The sequence below is a fragment of the Arvicola amphibius genome, chromosome 8, assembly GCF_903992535.2.
Source record: "Arvicola amphibius chromosome 8, mArvAmp1.2, whole genome shotgun sequence".
Classification (NCBI taxonomy): Eukaryota; Metazoa; Chordata; class Mammalia; order Rodentia; family Cricetidae; genus Arvicola; species Arvicola amphibius.
This window is the reverse complement of record NC_052054.1, coordinates 62,302,163-62,319,031: the sequence shown is the minus strand read 5'-3', so window position 1 is coordinate 62,319,031 and position 16,869 is coordinate 62,302,163. Positions and strand designations below refer to the sequence as shown.

General features: G+C 37.3%; 1 protein-coding gene across 1 annotated transcript; it reads left to right on the top strand.

Moving 5' to 3' along the window:
* The first annotated feature begins 1,880 nt into the window (after positions 1–1,880).
* On the top strand, positions 1,881–2,813 carry LOC119821726 (vomeronasal type-1 receptor 4-like). The gene has a single exon (XM_038340854.1). The coding sequence runs from the start codon at positions 1,881–1,883 to the stop codon at positions 2,811–2,813; it is 933 nt and encodes a 310-aa protein (XP_038196782.1).
* Positions 2,814–16,869: the final 14,056 nt, after the last annotated feature.

Here is a 16,869-nt window from a genome sequence, read left to right as displayed (position 1 = left end):
TCACATTGCTCAAGTCTGCCTACTGTTCATAGCTGTTATAAATTTTGACAATCATTGACTAAATAGCCTTTATATACTTTTTGTACCAGTAAATGGAACACCATCTTTCATATGACATGTTTATGAAAATCACAGGTACCAGAGGAATAAGATGGCTTTTTTATTTTAAATATTATGTTTTAGCATAATAAAGCCTTAAGTTGGTCCTTATAACAAGGAATACATGATTTCAGTTCATGTTATAGATGTGTCCATACTAAGGGCTCTGCTACAGAAACTTAAATCCTGTAGAGAATTTAATGACAAGTATCAGTCATTGGAAACTGGCAGAATGACACTAGGAAATAGGAATGGTCTAGGGGTCTTGGGATGAATATGGAATGCTGTATGATTTATCTGTTCAATTAATCATTTCTTTGCTCTCCACACTGAATATTATTTAAGGTCACTACTCTTAGTTTTCTAACATGGGGTGTATTTTACTTCCAACTTACTGTCTTTGCAGATATCTCCAGGTTTGGCAAATCTTAGATTGAAATATTTTCTTGTTAGATCATTATTTTCCTGTCTTGCAATATCTGGCATGATAGACTCATCAACAACACCATTACTTTGTGTGTGTTCAGCAACTGCATATAACCAGGAACTCCAAAAGGGGAGAGTAACAATGGTACCAAGCATGCTGAATATTCAACTACCTCCTGTAAGACTCTGTATATTCTGGTGAATGTCATTCTTTGTACCTGTTTCTCTATCTAATGGAAATCAGAATAACATGAGATATAAAATTCACCAGTATCTTACAAAAAAATCAGGGATACCGTGTTGTTATAACTTTAGCATCATCATTAACATTCTGAGGTGCTTCTTGTTTTTCTCCATGATATGGGTCTTTGTTTCAATAACATCTATCTTAGAAAAGTTCTAGTATTCCTTCAGACATACCTTTATCCCAACTCACTTTCCCTTTCAGTGGTAATTGACTTTTTTAATATTTCTTGTAGTTATCATGTAAAATGCCAGTGTGTGAAGGGGGGCAACTACTAGCATTAACATTCATTTTTTAGTATTTCTTATTGATAAAAAATTTGCATGTACTTACAAGGTACAGTGGAATGGTATCACAGAGGGGTCCATATGGCAGTGACTAAATTGGTCCATTTAACAAGTCTATCACCCCACCCTCTTACCATTTCTTCCAGATGACATCTCAAGTTAATTCAGTTAAAGATTTTTGAGTTACAAACTATTGGCTCTGCTTAAAACATATTCCTCCTAACTGAAAATGTAAACAAACACTAACATTCAAAATGACATTATTTAATTTGATGTTTGAACCTTCTAATCCATAAGTTTTATGTTAAGTAATACGTATTTTATTGATTAGGCATAGAGAAATGTCAACATTGCTCTGGCATAAAATTTTCATTATTTATATTAAAATTTCAGATTAGATATGTACTCAGGATAGATACACTCCTGGTGCAGATTGTGATGGAAGTCAATTCTAATTGAAGTTGTTATCAAAGTTTATTCTGGAATGTAAAATTTAGTGTTCTCTTTATTTGCAGTGACTTATTGTTGATTTCTTATGGTAACACTGCTCTCTTCTAAATGCTGAATAGTCTAAGAAAGATACTTACATATTCTCTTCATATGTGTGTGTGTTTTCAAAGATTGAACATTCTTCTGAAAGTTATAATGGTTGCCAAAACATGCCATTTGAGGCATGATCTCACTGTGTTGTACATATTTGTTGTCTTTTCTTCATCTCTAGTAATTCTTCCATACAATCACCCCAGAAGACAGTACTAAATTCACCATTTTTTGAGAGAAGGAAGTGTTTCTGCAAATTAAAGGAAAATTCAGTAAATATCCAAATGCACTCAAGGAATTTGGCAATGGGAATAATGTTCTTCTCACAAAGTATAGTTGGAGTTCTGGGAAATATATCTCTTCTTTCCCATTATCTAGGTCTTTACTATAATGAACATAGAGAGAAGCCTGTTGATTTGATTCTCATCCATCTTTTCACTGCCAACTGCTTGATCATTCTTTCTAAAGGGGTGCCCCACACAATGGTAGCTTTTGGGATGAAGCTCTTCTTCAATGAGTTTATATGTGAACTATTTTTATATATTCAGAGACTTGGCAGAATCATGTCCATGGGAACTACCTGCCTCTTGAGTATCTATCAGGCCATCACAATCAGTCCCAAGAACTCCTTTTGGAAGAATCTTGAATTCAAATCATCAAACTATATTGTCTTCTCTATTTCCCTTGGCTGGGTCCTATACACCACTATAAATTTCATTTTCCCTGTGCTTGTGCATATCAAATCGAGTCACAAAAATACAACAGAGAAAAGAGATTTCGCATTTTGTTTCACTTGGGGTCATGATGAAATTGCAGAATCACTGTACACAGCATTGTTTGTTTTCCCTGAATTCTTGCTTTCTGTTCTCATCATCTGGTCCAGTGGCTCCATGGTTGTCATTCTTTACAGACACAAGCAGAACACTCAACACATCCGGAGCACTCAAGATTCCCGAAGAACCTCCCCTGAGTCTAGAGCCACCCAGAGCATCCTCATTCTGGTGTCCTCTTATGTAGTTTTCTATACGATCTCTTCCATATTACAAGGTTTCATTGCAGTTTTATATAGACCCAGTTGGTGGCTGGTAAACATCACAGCCATTGTTTCTCTGTGTTTTCCCACTTTGGGTCCCTTTGTTGTGAATCTTGACTTCATTGTACTCAAATTCTGCTTACTTTGTATAACTAATATTAAAAAAAGAGTAATTTGTCTATAGCTGTACAGATTTTATCATTTTGCCCCTGATTTACTTGTTTATTCACTCATTTCCATACAAATGTCAATATGAATGTAATGAGGGAAGCCTCTTAACTCTCAAAGGTAAAGCCTCAGGGGTTCTTGGACTGTTTCCTTGCTTAAACTGCTCTTATGATCACAGCAGTGCTGAATGAGGAAAGATGCTGCTGTATTCTTGAAAAATAACATTAATGGTTTCTTTTGTAGTGGTTCCTAAGTAAAACTGAATGAGTTTTATTGTTCTGCTCTTCAAAGTCTATTTCCATAATATGGTTGAACAAGTAATGTAGGCATAGGATAAGTTGCAAACATAGTGAAAACTGAGTGGTGGTAATTGTTATGAAATAACTTTTCTTCCATTTTTAACTACATTTATTCTTCTCTCATACAATTCATACCAACTATAGTTTCCCCTCCTTTCCTACAAAGCTACCTCCCCATCCCCTCTTATTTTTTTTTATATTTCTTCTCCTCTGTTTTCTCTTTAGAAAACAGTAGGTATCTAAGAGATACAATCATAGAGGAAAGACTAAGACAAAATAGGCCAAGCTAAAAACTCTTATATTTAATCTAGAGAAGCTAACTAAAGGATAGATTTTGGTGACTTCTCATATCTATGTCTTATATACAGATTTAGCTTTGTATTGTCTTTTTTTGTAAACCTAATCTTTGGAAGGCAAAAAATTATAGTCTATAGAATAGATTACCAAAAAGTTCTAAAACAAAATGAAATAAAGTTAACAACTTCATCCCAGAAAAAGCATTTGACATTTTTCCTAAGTTTTATCTGTATAAAACTGTCTGTTCTTAGTAATATTGTGTTTGAAAAATGAAAATGATTGTGTACATATGGCTCACTCAATTCTGTTGACATTAGGATTGGGAAATAAAAGGTATCATTTGGCATTGGAATATTCATACTATCCTCTGTTTTCCAAGTAGTCAAATCTTTATTTATACTCTAGGAATCTTAACTTTTTAAATCAGATCTCTTGAAGGGTTTTAGGTTAATCTCAACCTATCAAATACTCTGAAATCTGTTACATGACTACTACTAAGTGCATTGGATTTTAACATATCTCTTTCCTATGTCTAGGGTCAGCATTGGCAGAAATTTCCTTGATGCAATAATTTCCTATAACTTACATATTAAGGTAGTCATAGTATGTTTAGAAAAATTACCAAATGATTTTCCACATCAGTGTTCCAACTCTCTAGATAAGAGTGTTCTGCATTGGGATAGACAAAATTGACTTTACCAAGACAACAACATCTGCTACATACTTAAAGTTCCTGTGAATTAGAAAGTATAAATAGCAATTGTAACAATCAATAAGAGTTTACCTGGTGGGAGTACAAACTGATACAACTACTTTGGATATCTGTAAGGTGTTATCTCAGAAAAATAGAAAATAACCTACCCCAAGACCCAGCAATACCACTTTTGGATATATACCCAAAGGATGCTTAATCATACCACAAGGACATGTGCTCAACATTGTTTATGACAGCATTGTTTGCCATAGCCAGAACCTGGGAACAATTTAAATGCCCATTGACCAAAGAACGGATGAGGAAAATGAGGTACATTTACACAATGGAGTACTGCACAGCAGAAAAAAATATGACATCTTAAAATTTGGGAGCAAATAGATGGATCTTGAAAACATCATATTGAATGAGATAACCCAGACCCAGAAAGACAAATATCATATGTACTCACTCATAAGCGGCCTTTAGATATCAACAACAAAAATAAGCCTAAAATTTATAATCCTGGAGAACCTAGACAGCAAAGAGGACCCTAAGAGAGACATACGTGGATCTAATGTACATGGGAAGTATAAAAAAAATATTTCCTGAGTAAGTTGAGAGCATGAGGACCATGAGAGAGGTTAGGAGGGGAAGAGAGAGGAAAGAAGGGGATCAGAGAAAAATATATAGCTCAATAAAAACAATTTAAAAAGAGACAGAGATGTGGGAGAAGAAGGGATCTCAACCTAGAGATAAAGATCTGTGGTTCTGTGACCTCACCTCCCTTTAGGACTGCAAACTTTACTTCAAATGCAGTGATAATGACAACATTGATTTGGGGAGTCGAGAAGTTTTCATAGTTGTTTTTCAAGTAATAAATTACCAACGACTCTAATGAGGTTCTTGAGAATATCTCCAAAGTAAAGAAGTACTTAGAGAGGCTCTTACTTATTCATTATCTATAAAGTCAGATATCACCTCATGTGGAAAGTGAACAAAGTATTTGAAGGCAGTACTGTTTGTCTCATTACATTCAGAATCCCATGAAATTCTACCCCAAATCACATTAATTATTAATTTTCACAACCTTAAGCTTTAGAGCATCCAATAGCAGAGAGAAGCCTGTGAAGAATTAAGCACTAAGAACTGTATATAATAGAAAATCTGTGATGTCATAATGTACACTAAAACTTATGGCATCCCATCTATAACTGAATGCAAAATAGCTTAAAATGATGTCATAGAAATATGCTTGGTGCGGGAGAATTGTCTGTATTCTGTCAATCATGTTTTAAATAAATGCTGATTGGCCAGGTAGGAAGTATAGGTGGGCAAACAAGACAGGAAGTAGAAATGATGCAATGAGAGCAGGAGAATTCTGGGAAGGAGGAAGGTAGATTCTTCCCAGTCCTGCACAGATGACCGAAGAAGCAGGATGTGACCTGCCAGCTGAAAAAGTTACTGAGCAATATGGCAAAAATAGATCAGAATAATAGGTTAATATAAGCCAAAAGAGCTAATAAGTAGCCTGAGCTAATAGGCCAATCAGCTTTATAACTTATAGAGATCTCGGTGTGATTTTCTTTGGGTTTTTCCAGCTGTGGGATATCAGGCGGAACAAAAACCCCAACAAGCAGGCCCTTCCCATGTTACAAATGCTAAGGAAATTATTAATATCACCCAAGCAATAATCCAAATTCAAATCAAAGAACCATTACAGTTCCTCATTAATTGAAACACTAGTGTTTGATGTGTCAAAAGGTATATCCTTTCTTTTCATTAAAGAAAATCTGAAATCTACCACAATTTAGTCCTTTTCTAAACATTACAAAGTCTACCACATTAATAGAAATGAATGGAATATGTTTTTAAAAATCTACAATAGAAATAATGTAAACTTCCACATATTAAGATCAGATGCAAAAGTCTTATCACAGAAACAAAAAAACAAAGAAAGATTTAGAAGAAAAATTTAACTATGTCCAAGAAACTGAAAGAAGACATGAATACATTGTCAGAGAATACAATAAACTAAATGAAATAAGACTGTTAATTCAGTTCATGATTATAGAATTCATCAATGACAATTGCTAGAGGAATACCTCTCTGAATTATTATAGAAATAAAAAACTGCATAAGCCCAAGGTAAAGCCCTGTGAACAGCTTCATGACAGAATGAATCATGAGGAAAACAGAGTCTCATGCCTGGAAAATGAGACAGATAAAATGTATCATTCAGAAATGTTAATGATTAATTTATGAGAATATGAAGGGGATATGAGAAGACTCTGGAATGCCAGCAAAGACTACATCTTTAAATTATGGGAATTGAAAGAGAATACTACACAAAAGGCATGTAAGGTATTATTAATGAACCTATAGAAGAAATTTTCCCAATTGCAGATAAGACAAACAGTCTTTTACAGACCTACACAATACCAAATATACAAGAAAAGAAACTCCACTGGACATATTTCTACAACACTAAAACCACAAACAAAAGGAAGAGTATTAGCAAGTTCAATGTAGAAAGATTGAGTTACTTGTAAAGACAGGACCATCAGAAAAACTTCTGATTCTTCAACAGTCATATTTAAAGCCAGAACAACATAGGAAGAGGTATTTTAAACTCTGAAAGCCCACTCTTTTAAATATAGACTGCTATACCTGGGAAAACAATCCATTAAAATGAAGGAAAAACAAAATTTCTATAAGAGTAAGAATATAACAAAATTTATGATCACTAGCCCAGCTTGACAGAGGATACTGAAAGGAGTAATATTTTCTGAAGACAAGTAAAAACACATTCAAGAGGTCAGTGGAATAAATCATGACTGGCTAACTAATGGAGAGGTCTAAGCTAACACCACAAAATCAATCAAGGTGCATGAACAAATGTATATATTTCAGGAATAACAGAGTATTTGGCCTGAATTTCATGATAAAAATTAAGATTAACAGATTAGATATAAAACAGGATCTATCAGTTTGCTACCTGCATAAAAAAATTTCAGTAGAATGGTAGGTACCAGCTTAGGAAAAAATGTATTCTAGGAAAATTAATGTAAGAAAAAATAGTAATAGAAATACAAAATGTATTTCAAACCAAAAAAAAGAATAAAGTTACCTGAGATTTTCATAAATTCTTCAGTCCATTAGATTACATTTTTTGCTATATACTTAGTTATTAACTTGATAAACCTGAGAAACAGGATTGTCAGTTGACAAACTGCCTTCATTGGATTGGCCTGTGGTCATGTTCATGGGTCAGTTTCTTGAATACTAATTAATATAAGAGGGATCATCTTGCTATGGCTTGTGCTGTCCCTAGTGGGTTGTCCTGGAGTATGTATTGTAATTGAGAAAGCCAGAGGAAACAAACCAAAACTATGCATTCCCCTTCAGTCTCAACTCCAATTCTGTAACTAAGCGTTTTAATTATTATTTGTCCTGGAGATATTTTTTCTGATTACGATCACTTGGTGTTCTCTATGCTTTTTGTACCAGGATAGGTATCTCTTTCTTTGGATTAGTCAGCAAAGTTTGTCTTTGCAGTGAGAGTAGTGAGTAGTTTTTAATTCTGACATTCATAACTGATATAAAAACTAAAAAGTGTATAATAAAAGTTATTATCTTATTAGCCATACAAAGATCAGGGGATATTGTGCAAGGGTAAGACTTAAGATTGTGAGACCCAGGGTATAGTAGTCTGGACAGGCATCCATGGTCTCTTAATGTCAGCATAATGCTTGACCATGACCTTCTGGCTTCCATTGTCTCCAATGAGAAGTCAGGTGTAATTCTGATAGGTCTATTACCATGCACAAAACTCAACTCCAAATGGACCAAACATCTCAACATAAAGCCAGCCACACTGAACTTTATAGAAGAGAAAGTGGGAAGTACACTTGAATGCATTGGCACAGGAGACCACTTCCTAAATATAACCCCAGCAGCACAGATACTGAGAGAAACAATTAATAAATGGGATCTTCTGAAGCTGAAAAGCTTCAGTAAAGCAAAGGACATGGTAAACAAGACAAAATGACAGCCTACAGAATGGGAAAATATTTTCACTAACCCCACATCAGATGGAGGTCTGATCTCCAAAATATACAAAGAACTCAAGAAATTGGTCACCAAAAGAACACATAATCCAATTTTTGAAAATGGAGTACAGATATAAACAGAGAACTCTTAACAGAGGAATCTAAAATGGACGAAAGACACTTAAGGAAATATTCAACATCCTTAGTCGTCAAAGAAATGCAGATCAAAACAACTCTGAGATTCTATCTTACATCTGTATAAATTGCCAAGATCAAAAACACTGATGACAACTTATGCTGGAGAGGTTGTAGGGAAAAGGGAACACATCTCCATTGAGGGTGGGAATGTAAGCTGGTACAGCCCCTTTGTATGTCAGTGTGGTGATTTCTCAGAAGATAAAGAAACAACCTTCCTCAAGATCCAGCCATACCACTTTTGGCTATATATCCAAAGGTTGCTCAATCATGCCACAAGGACATGTGCTCAACTATGTTCATAGCAGTATTGTTTGTCACAGCCAGAACCTGGAAACAACCTAAATGCACCTTGACTGAAGAATGGATAAGGAAAATGTGGTACATTTACACAATGGACAACTACACAGCAGAAAAAAATAACAATAACTTGAATTTTGCAGAAAAATGGATGGAGCTAGAAAACATTATTTTGTGTAAGGTAACACAGACACCAAAAGACAATTATCACATATACTCACTTATAGGTAGTTTTTAAACATAAAGCAAAGAAAAACAGCCTATAAACCACAATCCCAGAGAACTTAGACATTAAAGAGGACACTAAGAGAGACTTACATAGATCTAATCTACATGGGAAGTAGAAAAAAAACAAGATCATCTAAATAAATTCAAAGCATGGGGACCTTGGGGGAGGGTTGAAGAAGGAGGGGAGCAGAGAAAAATGTAGAACTAAATAAAAATTAATAAAAAAGATAGTGAGGCCCGCCCTGCCCCCACCTTGGCCCTTTTGTCAGGGCTGCATCCCTGGGCTGCCTGGAACCCCTGATTCTGTGCAGTGGAGTTCCATCTGGACTGGTGAGTGAGTGCGACCCTGGGGCAACCTGTCCTGGAAGAGACCACAGACCCCCTACCCCAGCTCCCTCTGCAGGCTTGTCTTTGTTTCTCATGTCCCTGCATCTCCCAAGCCTTCCCTAGTGTTTTCAGGTGTCCTGCTCCTGTACTAAGGCCATCCACCCAAAGGGGTCAGACTCTGGCCTCCAGGCAGGTCTGAGGATTCCTGCAAGGGAGTGCAGGCTCCTTCAGATTGTGCCGCAAGGAATAACTCCTGCTCTGAAACTGAGGAGACCCAACCAGATTCAGTCACAGCAAAGATTGGTCTAAGACACCAAGCACCTCCCGGCTCCACTTGAAGAGATGGGCAGGCGCCAATGCAAGAACTCCTCCAACAACATGAAAGGCAACATGACATCACCACAATCCAGACATTCCAAAACAACAAGAATTGAACACCCTACTCCAGAAGATATAGAAGAAACCGACCTTAAACAGTACTTTATGAAAATAATAGAGGACCTTAAACAGGAGGTAAAAAACTGCCATAAAGAAATGGAGATGACAAACAAAAAGGTAGACGAAATAAATAAATCTCTCAAAGATACCCAAGAAAAACAAGAAAAACAAGAAAAAGCAATCAAACAGGTAAGGGAAACAGTACAAGACCTGATAAATGAAATGGAGGTAATGAAGAAAACACAATCTGAGGGAAGACTGGAAATGGAAACTCTGAGTAAACGAACAGAAACTTCAGAGACAAGTATTACCAACCGAATACAAGAGATGGAGGAAAGAATCTCAGACTCTGAAGATACTATAGAAGAAATAAATTCACAGATTAAAGAACAAAGCAAATCCAACAAATTCTTAACACAAAACATCCAGGAAATCTGGGACACCATGAAAAGACCAAACCTAAGAATAATTGGGGTAGAAGAATGAGAAGAATTACAACTCAAAGGCTCAGAAAACATACTCAACAAAATTATAGAAGAAAACTTCCCCAACCTAAAGAAGGATGTTTCTATGAAGGTACAAGAAGCCTACAGAACACCAAATAGACTGGATCAAAAGAAAGCATGCCCACGCCATATAATAATTAAAACACAAAACATACAGAATAAAGAACAGATATTAAGAGCTGCAAAGGAAAAAGGTCAAAAAACATATAAAGGGAAACCTATCAGAATTACACCTGATTTCTCAATGGAAACCATGAAAGCCAGAAGAGCATGGATAGATGTATTACAGACACTAAGGGAACATGGATGCAAGCCTGGACTACTATACCTAGCAAAGCTTGCATTCACCATCGATGGAGAAAAAAAGATATTCCAGGACAAAAACAGATTTAAACAATACGTAGCCACAAATCCAGCCTTGCAGAAAGTAATAGAAGGAAAATCACAAACCAAGGAGTTCAACAACACCCACAATAACTCAGGCATCTAGCGACCCTTCACCAGCACAACTAGAAGAAGGGAAACACACAAACTCTACTACAAAAAAAAGTGACCAGAGTTAACAACCACTGGTCATTAATATCACTTAATATCAATAGACTCAATTCACCTATAAAAAGGCACAGGCTAAGAGATTGGATACGAAAACAGGATCCAACATTCTGCTGTTTAAAAGAAACACACCTCAACCACAAAGACAGAAATCTACTCAGAGTAAAGGGTTGGGAAAAGGTTTATCAAGCAAATGGACCTAAGAAACAAGCCGGTGTGGTCATACTAATTTCTAACAAAGTTGACTTCAAACTAAAATCAATCAGAAGAGATGGAAAGGGACACTATATACTCATTACAGGAAAAATCCATCAGAATGAAGTCTCAATCCTGAATATCTATGCCCCTAATATAAAAGCAACACTTATGTAAAAGAAACATTACTAGAACTCAAGGCAGCCATCAAACGAAACACACTTATAGTGGGAGACTTCAACACTCCTCTCTCACCAATGGACAGGTCAATCCGATAGAAACCTAACAGAGAATTGAAAGAATTAATGGAGGTAATGAACAAAATGGACTTAACAGACATCTGTAGAACATTCCACCCAAATAGGAAAGAATTTACCTTCTTCTCTGTGGCTCATGGAACCTTTTCGAAAATTGACCATATACTCGGTAACAAAGCAAAATTCTACAGTTACAAAAAAATATTAGTAACCACCTGTGTCTTATCGGATCACCATGGATTAAAATTAGAAATCAACAACAATGCTACCCCCAGAAAGCCCACAAACTCATGGAAACTGAACAGTCAACTACTGACCCACACCTGGGTCAAGGAAGAAATAAAGAAAGAAATTGAAGTCTTTCTTGACTTTAATGAAAACCAAGACACAACATACTCAAACCTATGGGACACAATGAAAGCAGTGCTAAGATGAAAGTTCATAGCACTAAGTGCCTTCTTAAAGAAAACAGAGAAAGCACTCATTGGTGACTTAATAGCACACCTGAAAGCTCTGGAAAAAAAAGAAGCAGACTCACCTAGGAGGAGTAGAAGACTGGAAATAATCAAACTGAGGGCAGAAATCAATAAAATAGAAACACAGAAAACAATCCAAAGAATCAATGAAACAAAAAGCTGGTTCTTGGAGAAAATCAACAAGATTGACAAACCCTTAGCCAAACTAATCAAACGGCAGAGGGAGAACACGCAAATTAATAAGATCAGAAATGAAAAGGGGGACATAACCACAGACACAGAGGAAATTCAGAGAATCATTAGATCTTACTACAAAAGCCTGTATGCCACAAAATTGGAAAATGTAAAAGAAATGGACACTTTTTTAGATAAGTACCATATACCAAAGTTAAACCAGGACCAGGTAAATGCTCTAAATAGTCCTGTTAGTCGCGAAGAATTGGAAACTGTTATCAGAAACCTCCCTACCAAAAAGAGCCCAGGACCTGATGGGTTCAATGCAGAATTCTACCAGAACTTCCAAGAAGACCTAATACCTATACTCCTTAAGGTATTTCATAATATAGAAACACAAGAGTCACTGCCAAATTCCTTCTATGAAGCTACAATTACCCTGATACTTAAATCACACAAAGACTCAACCAAGAAAGAGAATTACAGGCCAATCTCACTCATGAACATTGATGCAAAAATTCTCAATAAAATACTGGCAAACAGAATCTAAGAACACATTGGAAAAATTATCTACTACGATCAAGTAGGCTTCATCCCATAGATGCAGGGCTGGTTCAACATACGAAAATCTATCAATGTAATCCATCATATAAGTAAACTGAAGGAAAAAAACCATATGGTCATCTCATTAGATGCTGAAAAAGCCTTTGACAAAATTCAGCACCCCTTTATGATAAAGGTCTTGGAGAGATAGGGATACAAGGGTCATTCCTAAATATAATAAAGGCTATTTACAGCAAGCCGACAGCTAACATCAAATTAAACGGAGAAGAGTAAACCCTTACCTGTCTTTGGGAGGCCCCTTCCCTGTCTTAGGCGGGCCCTCTTCTGTAGAAGTTACCCGTCTACGGAGGAATTTTCGTTGTTGGTGCAGTATTTGCAACCAAACCTGGAGTACGTTCGAATTACTGGCCAATAGGCTCAGAAGGACTTGCTAAGTGACCAAATGCTGCATTCTCATGGGTTGTCTGATATTACACAGGATTCAGAGATGAATGCCTATGGCAATAGGCATTGAGATTGCCAGCAATAGGGTCCCCAATCACCACTGGACCCAGCCTCCCATTTGGGCTATGGTATTCAACCAACCCTTTGGCTAAAACAGGGCACACAGGTATCAACAATCTGGTGTGCTAATTATAGCATTTCAAGGGCTATTCAATTAACCATTGAGTTGTTTCACCACATAAGAGGCATTAGCAATATTAACAGAGGTCACACAAATGGAATGATAAAAGTGTGAACAAGACATTTGTTGTACTAGCCATAAGTCCACCTGCTCCTGCAATAGGGTGATGAGGAGAGTTATCTGTCTATGTTTCTCTCATTGGTCAATTAATAAAGAAAACTGCCTTGGCCCTTTAAGAGAACAGAAAATTAGATAGGTGGAGTAGACAAAACAGAATTGTGGGAACAAGGAAGTAGAGTTGGGGAGAGACGCTTCAGGCAGTCACGATAGTGAGTCTCCATGCTGCTCCTCTTCGAGATGGACGCAGGTTAAGATCTCTCCTGGTAAGCCACTCCTCGTGGTGCTACCCAGATTACTAAATATGGGTTAAAGGAAGATGTGAGAATTAGCCAATAAGAGGCTGAAACTATGGGCCAGGCAGTGTTTTAAAAGAATACAGTTTCCGTGTAATTATTTTGGGTAAAGCTAGCCAGCGGCGGGTGGCGGGATGCAGCCCCGCCGCTTTCACACTACAGATTGGCGCTCCAACGTGGTGATCAAATCCACGTAAAAACCTGAAAAAGCTTTAAATAAAGGAGAGAGAGAGAGTTTAACACAGCTTTTTGCTATTTGCTAGGATGTGCCATAGAGAGATTTCCTGTTTCGGCAATAGCGGCAGAGAAAAAGCTGAGTCATTTTAAAATGCACCTTCCTTGTGCTGTGCCGCCAGCGCGAACTCTGGCTTTAAAGCATTTCAATGGCTTTTATAGGACTGGATATTTTTGTTCCCGCGTGGGATCGGAAGGAGAGTGCACTGAGACCGGTCCAAAGGCTCAGAGATCCCTGCCTGCACCTGGGCAGATGGCGGAATCAGGCTTAGGCAGGTGGAAGAGCATGGCGGATTCCTGCCACAATACAGAGAGATGTTTTCAGACTGCGCAGTGCTCTGCATGTCAGATTTGGCTATAACTTGGATGAAAAGAGTTTCTGTGCTGCATGCTCAGTCTCAGAGTTAAAGTGCTGAGTGCGGCTCCTACCTGGCGGCCCCAGAGCTAGTAGAAAATGGTACATCCTCCATTTTGAAATTGGAGAGAGGTGGAGCCAACATCCAGAGCAGCCCGCAGCTCTGCAGCTCAGAGCTGCAACCGATTCAGAGTCACAAGCGGCTCAGCTATGTTGGACTGGGCGTGGCAAGCCTGCAGTACCTGTTTTTGACCTAGGAATGTCACAGCTTAGATTCTTAAGTGTGTAGCGATTTAAAAGCACAAAACAAAAGTGCTCCTGGATAGTAAAAAAATTACAGATTCACAATAGAAAAGATTCAGACATAGAAGGCCTTTAAATGGCTCATGTAGGCTTAAAAGAGAGAAAAAGAAAATATAGAGAATAAAGTTAATGCCTTAAAAAAAAGGTTAAAGTCTTTAAAGAGACAGAGTACAGATAGTTATAGATTAAAAGAAGTAAAGTGATAGAGTAAAAATAAGCCACGTAATAATGGAAAATTCACAGAGAGTCTGGATTATGTATTTTGTTGTGTTTTCTTTGATTTTTTTGACTGTAAAGGAGCTAAGTACAGAGAGACATTTCATTATATGGGCTGCCAGGCTAGACCAGAATGGACATCTTAACGGTATGACTTCAGGATTTGGATCTAAGAACATGATGTTTTGGAAAAGAGTTTCTTCTTTTGTTTTCACAGAGGACGAGACTCTGTGGATTGCTTCTATCCCAATATGGTATGATAGACCACGCCCTCCTGAAAGGTTGCTGTGAACATCTTCAAAAAATTACTTCACTCAACTGCCAACTGAGAGGAACCTAGCACACAGGTTATACCATGAAAGACCTAAATAACAGCGCCCCCACTCAGCAGGAAGCAGTTTGGAGAGAAATAACTGCGCCCACATTCCCAAATATTGTTTATAAATGTTCTTTTACATTTAAAGGGGGATATGATATAGATATGAATAATTTGCATTGGTATGGATTTTAAGGTCAATTTGTTATATGTATATGTATTTCTGATCTTGATTAAGCTATTGTGATTGTGTAGTTCATTTTAAAATGTAATGTATAATTAGGAAATATAGGTTGTTAATGGATAATCATTGATAATAGTTAAGCTTGTAGTCATGTTATTAGATTTTCTAGATATGTAAAGATATATTTCAGTTAGATAGATATTCTTCATATCTTTCAAAGACTGCAGAATATGGCATTTAATGTTTTAATAACTTAGGGTTTTTCATGACAATGAGACACGTCTGCTCCTGGCAGCACCAATCTACTTCGAGAGGAAGATGGGCATCGAAGAGGCTACTTATGGAGTTTGTTAGCCATTTGGGCAAGAAACTGCTCTTGCCTGGACTGTTGCATAAACTGGACACAAGGAACCCACAGAAAGAGGACTGCTAAACTTGCCTAAAGGTGAGATGGTCTCTCAGGGTTCCTGATTCGTGAAAGAGTCTGCGAGACATTCTGCAGGACACAGCAGAAAGTGACTGAACTGTCTTTGGAATTTTCTGCTTCATAAAAAAGTCTGCTGGACATTATGGGCCTGTAGGCTGAAGATGGATGCCCCAACGGTACAGAGGAACTTTGGGTGACTGTCCAGGCAGAGAGTTGTCTCTGTCATTTCTAGAGTTTGAAAGTTACTTACTTCTTGTTTATTTAGGTAGTCTTATATCCTTCTGGAGTCTTTGATGGAGTTGAAGAATGGTTCAAAAGTTATAGTTTTCCTTAGTTATGATAAAAGATAAAATAGATTTAAATATTGTAACTGTAATACTTGCTTGATAACTGTTTTGTTATATGTAATTTTGCTATGTTAAAGTTGAAGCCTTTCTTTTTTGTTTAAACAGAAAAAGGGGAAATGATGAGGAGAGTTATCTGTCTATGTTTCTCTCATTGGTCAATTAATAAAGAAAACTGCCTTGGCCCTTTAAGAGAACAGAAAATTAGATAGGTGGAGTAGACAAAACAGAATTGTGGGAACAAGGAAGTAGAGTTGGGGAGAGACGCTTCAGGCAGTCACGATAGTGAGTCTCCATGCTGCTCCTCTCCGAGATGGACGCAGGTTAAGATCTCTCCTGGTAAGCCACTCCTCGTGGTGCTACCCAGATTACTAAATATGGGTTAAAGGAAGATGTGAGAATTAGCCAATAAGAGGCTGAAACTATGGGCCAGGCAGTGTTTTAAAAGAATACAGTTTCCGTGTAATTATTTTGGGTAAAGCTAGCCAGCGGCAGGTGGCGGGATGCAGCCCCACCACTTTCACACTACAATAGGGCAGTCTCTTGATTTAAATTCAAAAGTACAAATTTAACGTAGACATTCAGGATATTCTGAGTCTGGAGAGCATTGTTGACTTGTCCCACCAGTTTATCCACGGTGTCCAACACCAACGATGTTTGTGCTATTGCCAGTCCTGCAACCATGGCTGCAGCAGCAGACACAGTGATGACAGCAACCACTGCAGCTATCTCTCCAGAATCTTGTTTTTCTCGATATAGGGTCATCTCAGTCTGATTAGCCTTTTTGGTAATTAGTGGTGGTATGATGGCTGGTACCCGAACCAACAAGGCAGCACTGGAAAGGTCATCGTAGCAGTCACTCAGGCCACAGTTTCTGAAAGAACAACCCTTTCCCCCAAAGGTGCTATTCCTTACTACACAAAGGAAAAGAAAAAAGAAAACTAAAACAAACACGGGATTTAATAGTGCCTGGGCTCTCAGAAAAATATTCCAAAAAAGAAAGATAGGAACTACACTCACTTGTATAGGATACCTTTAAAGTAATATTCATAGCCCAAAATATGTATCAAAGCATAAAGCATTCACAAAGGAAAAGGTTTGATT

Excerpts from the sequence above, each read along its gene's own strand:
- LOC119821726 (XM_038340854.1), top strand. The coding sequence starts at position 1,881 with ATGCACTCAAGGAATTTGGCAATGGGAATAATGTTCTTCTCACAAAGT.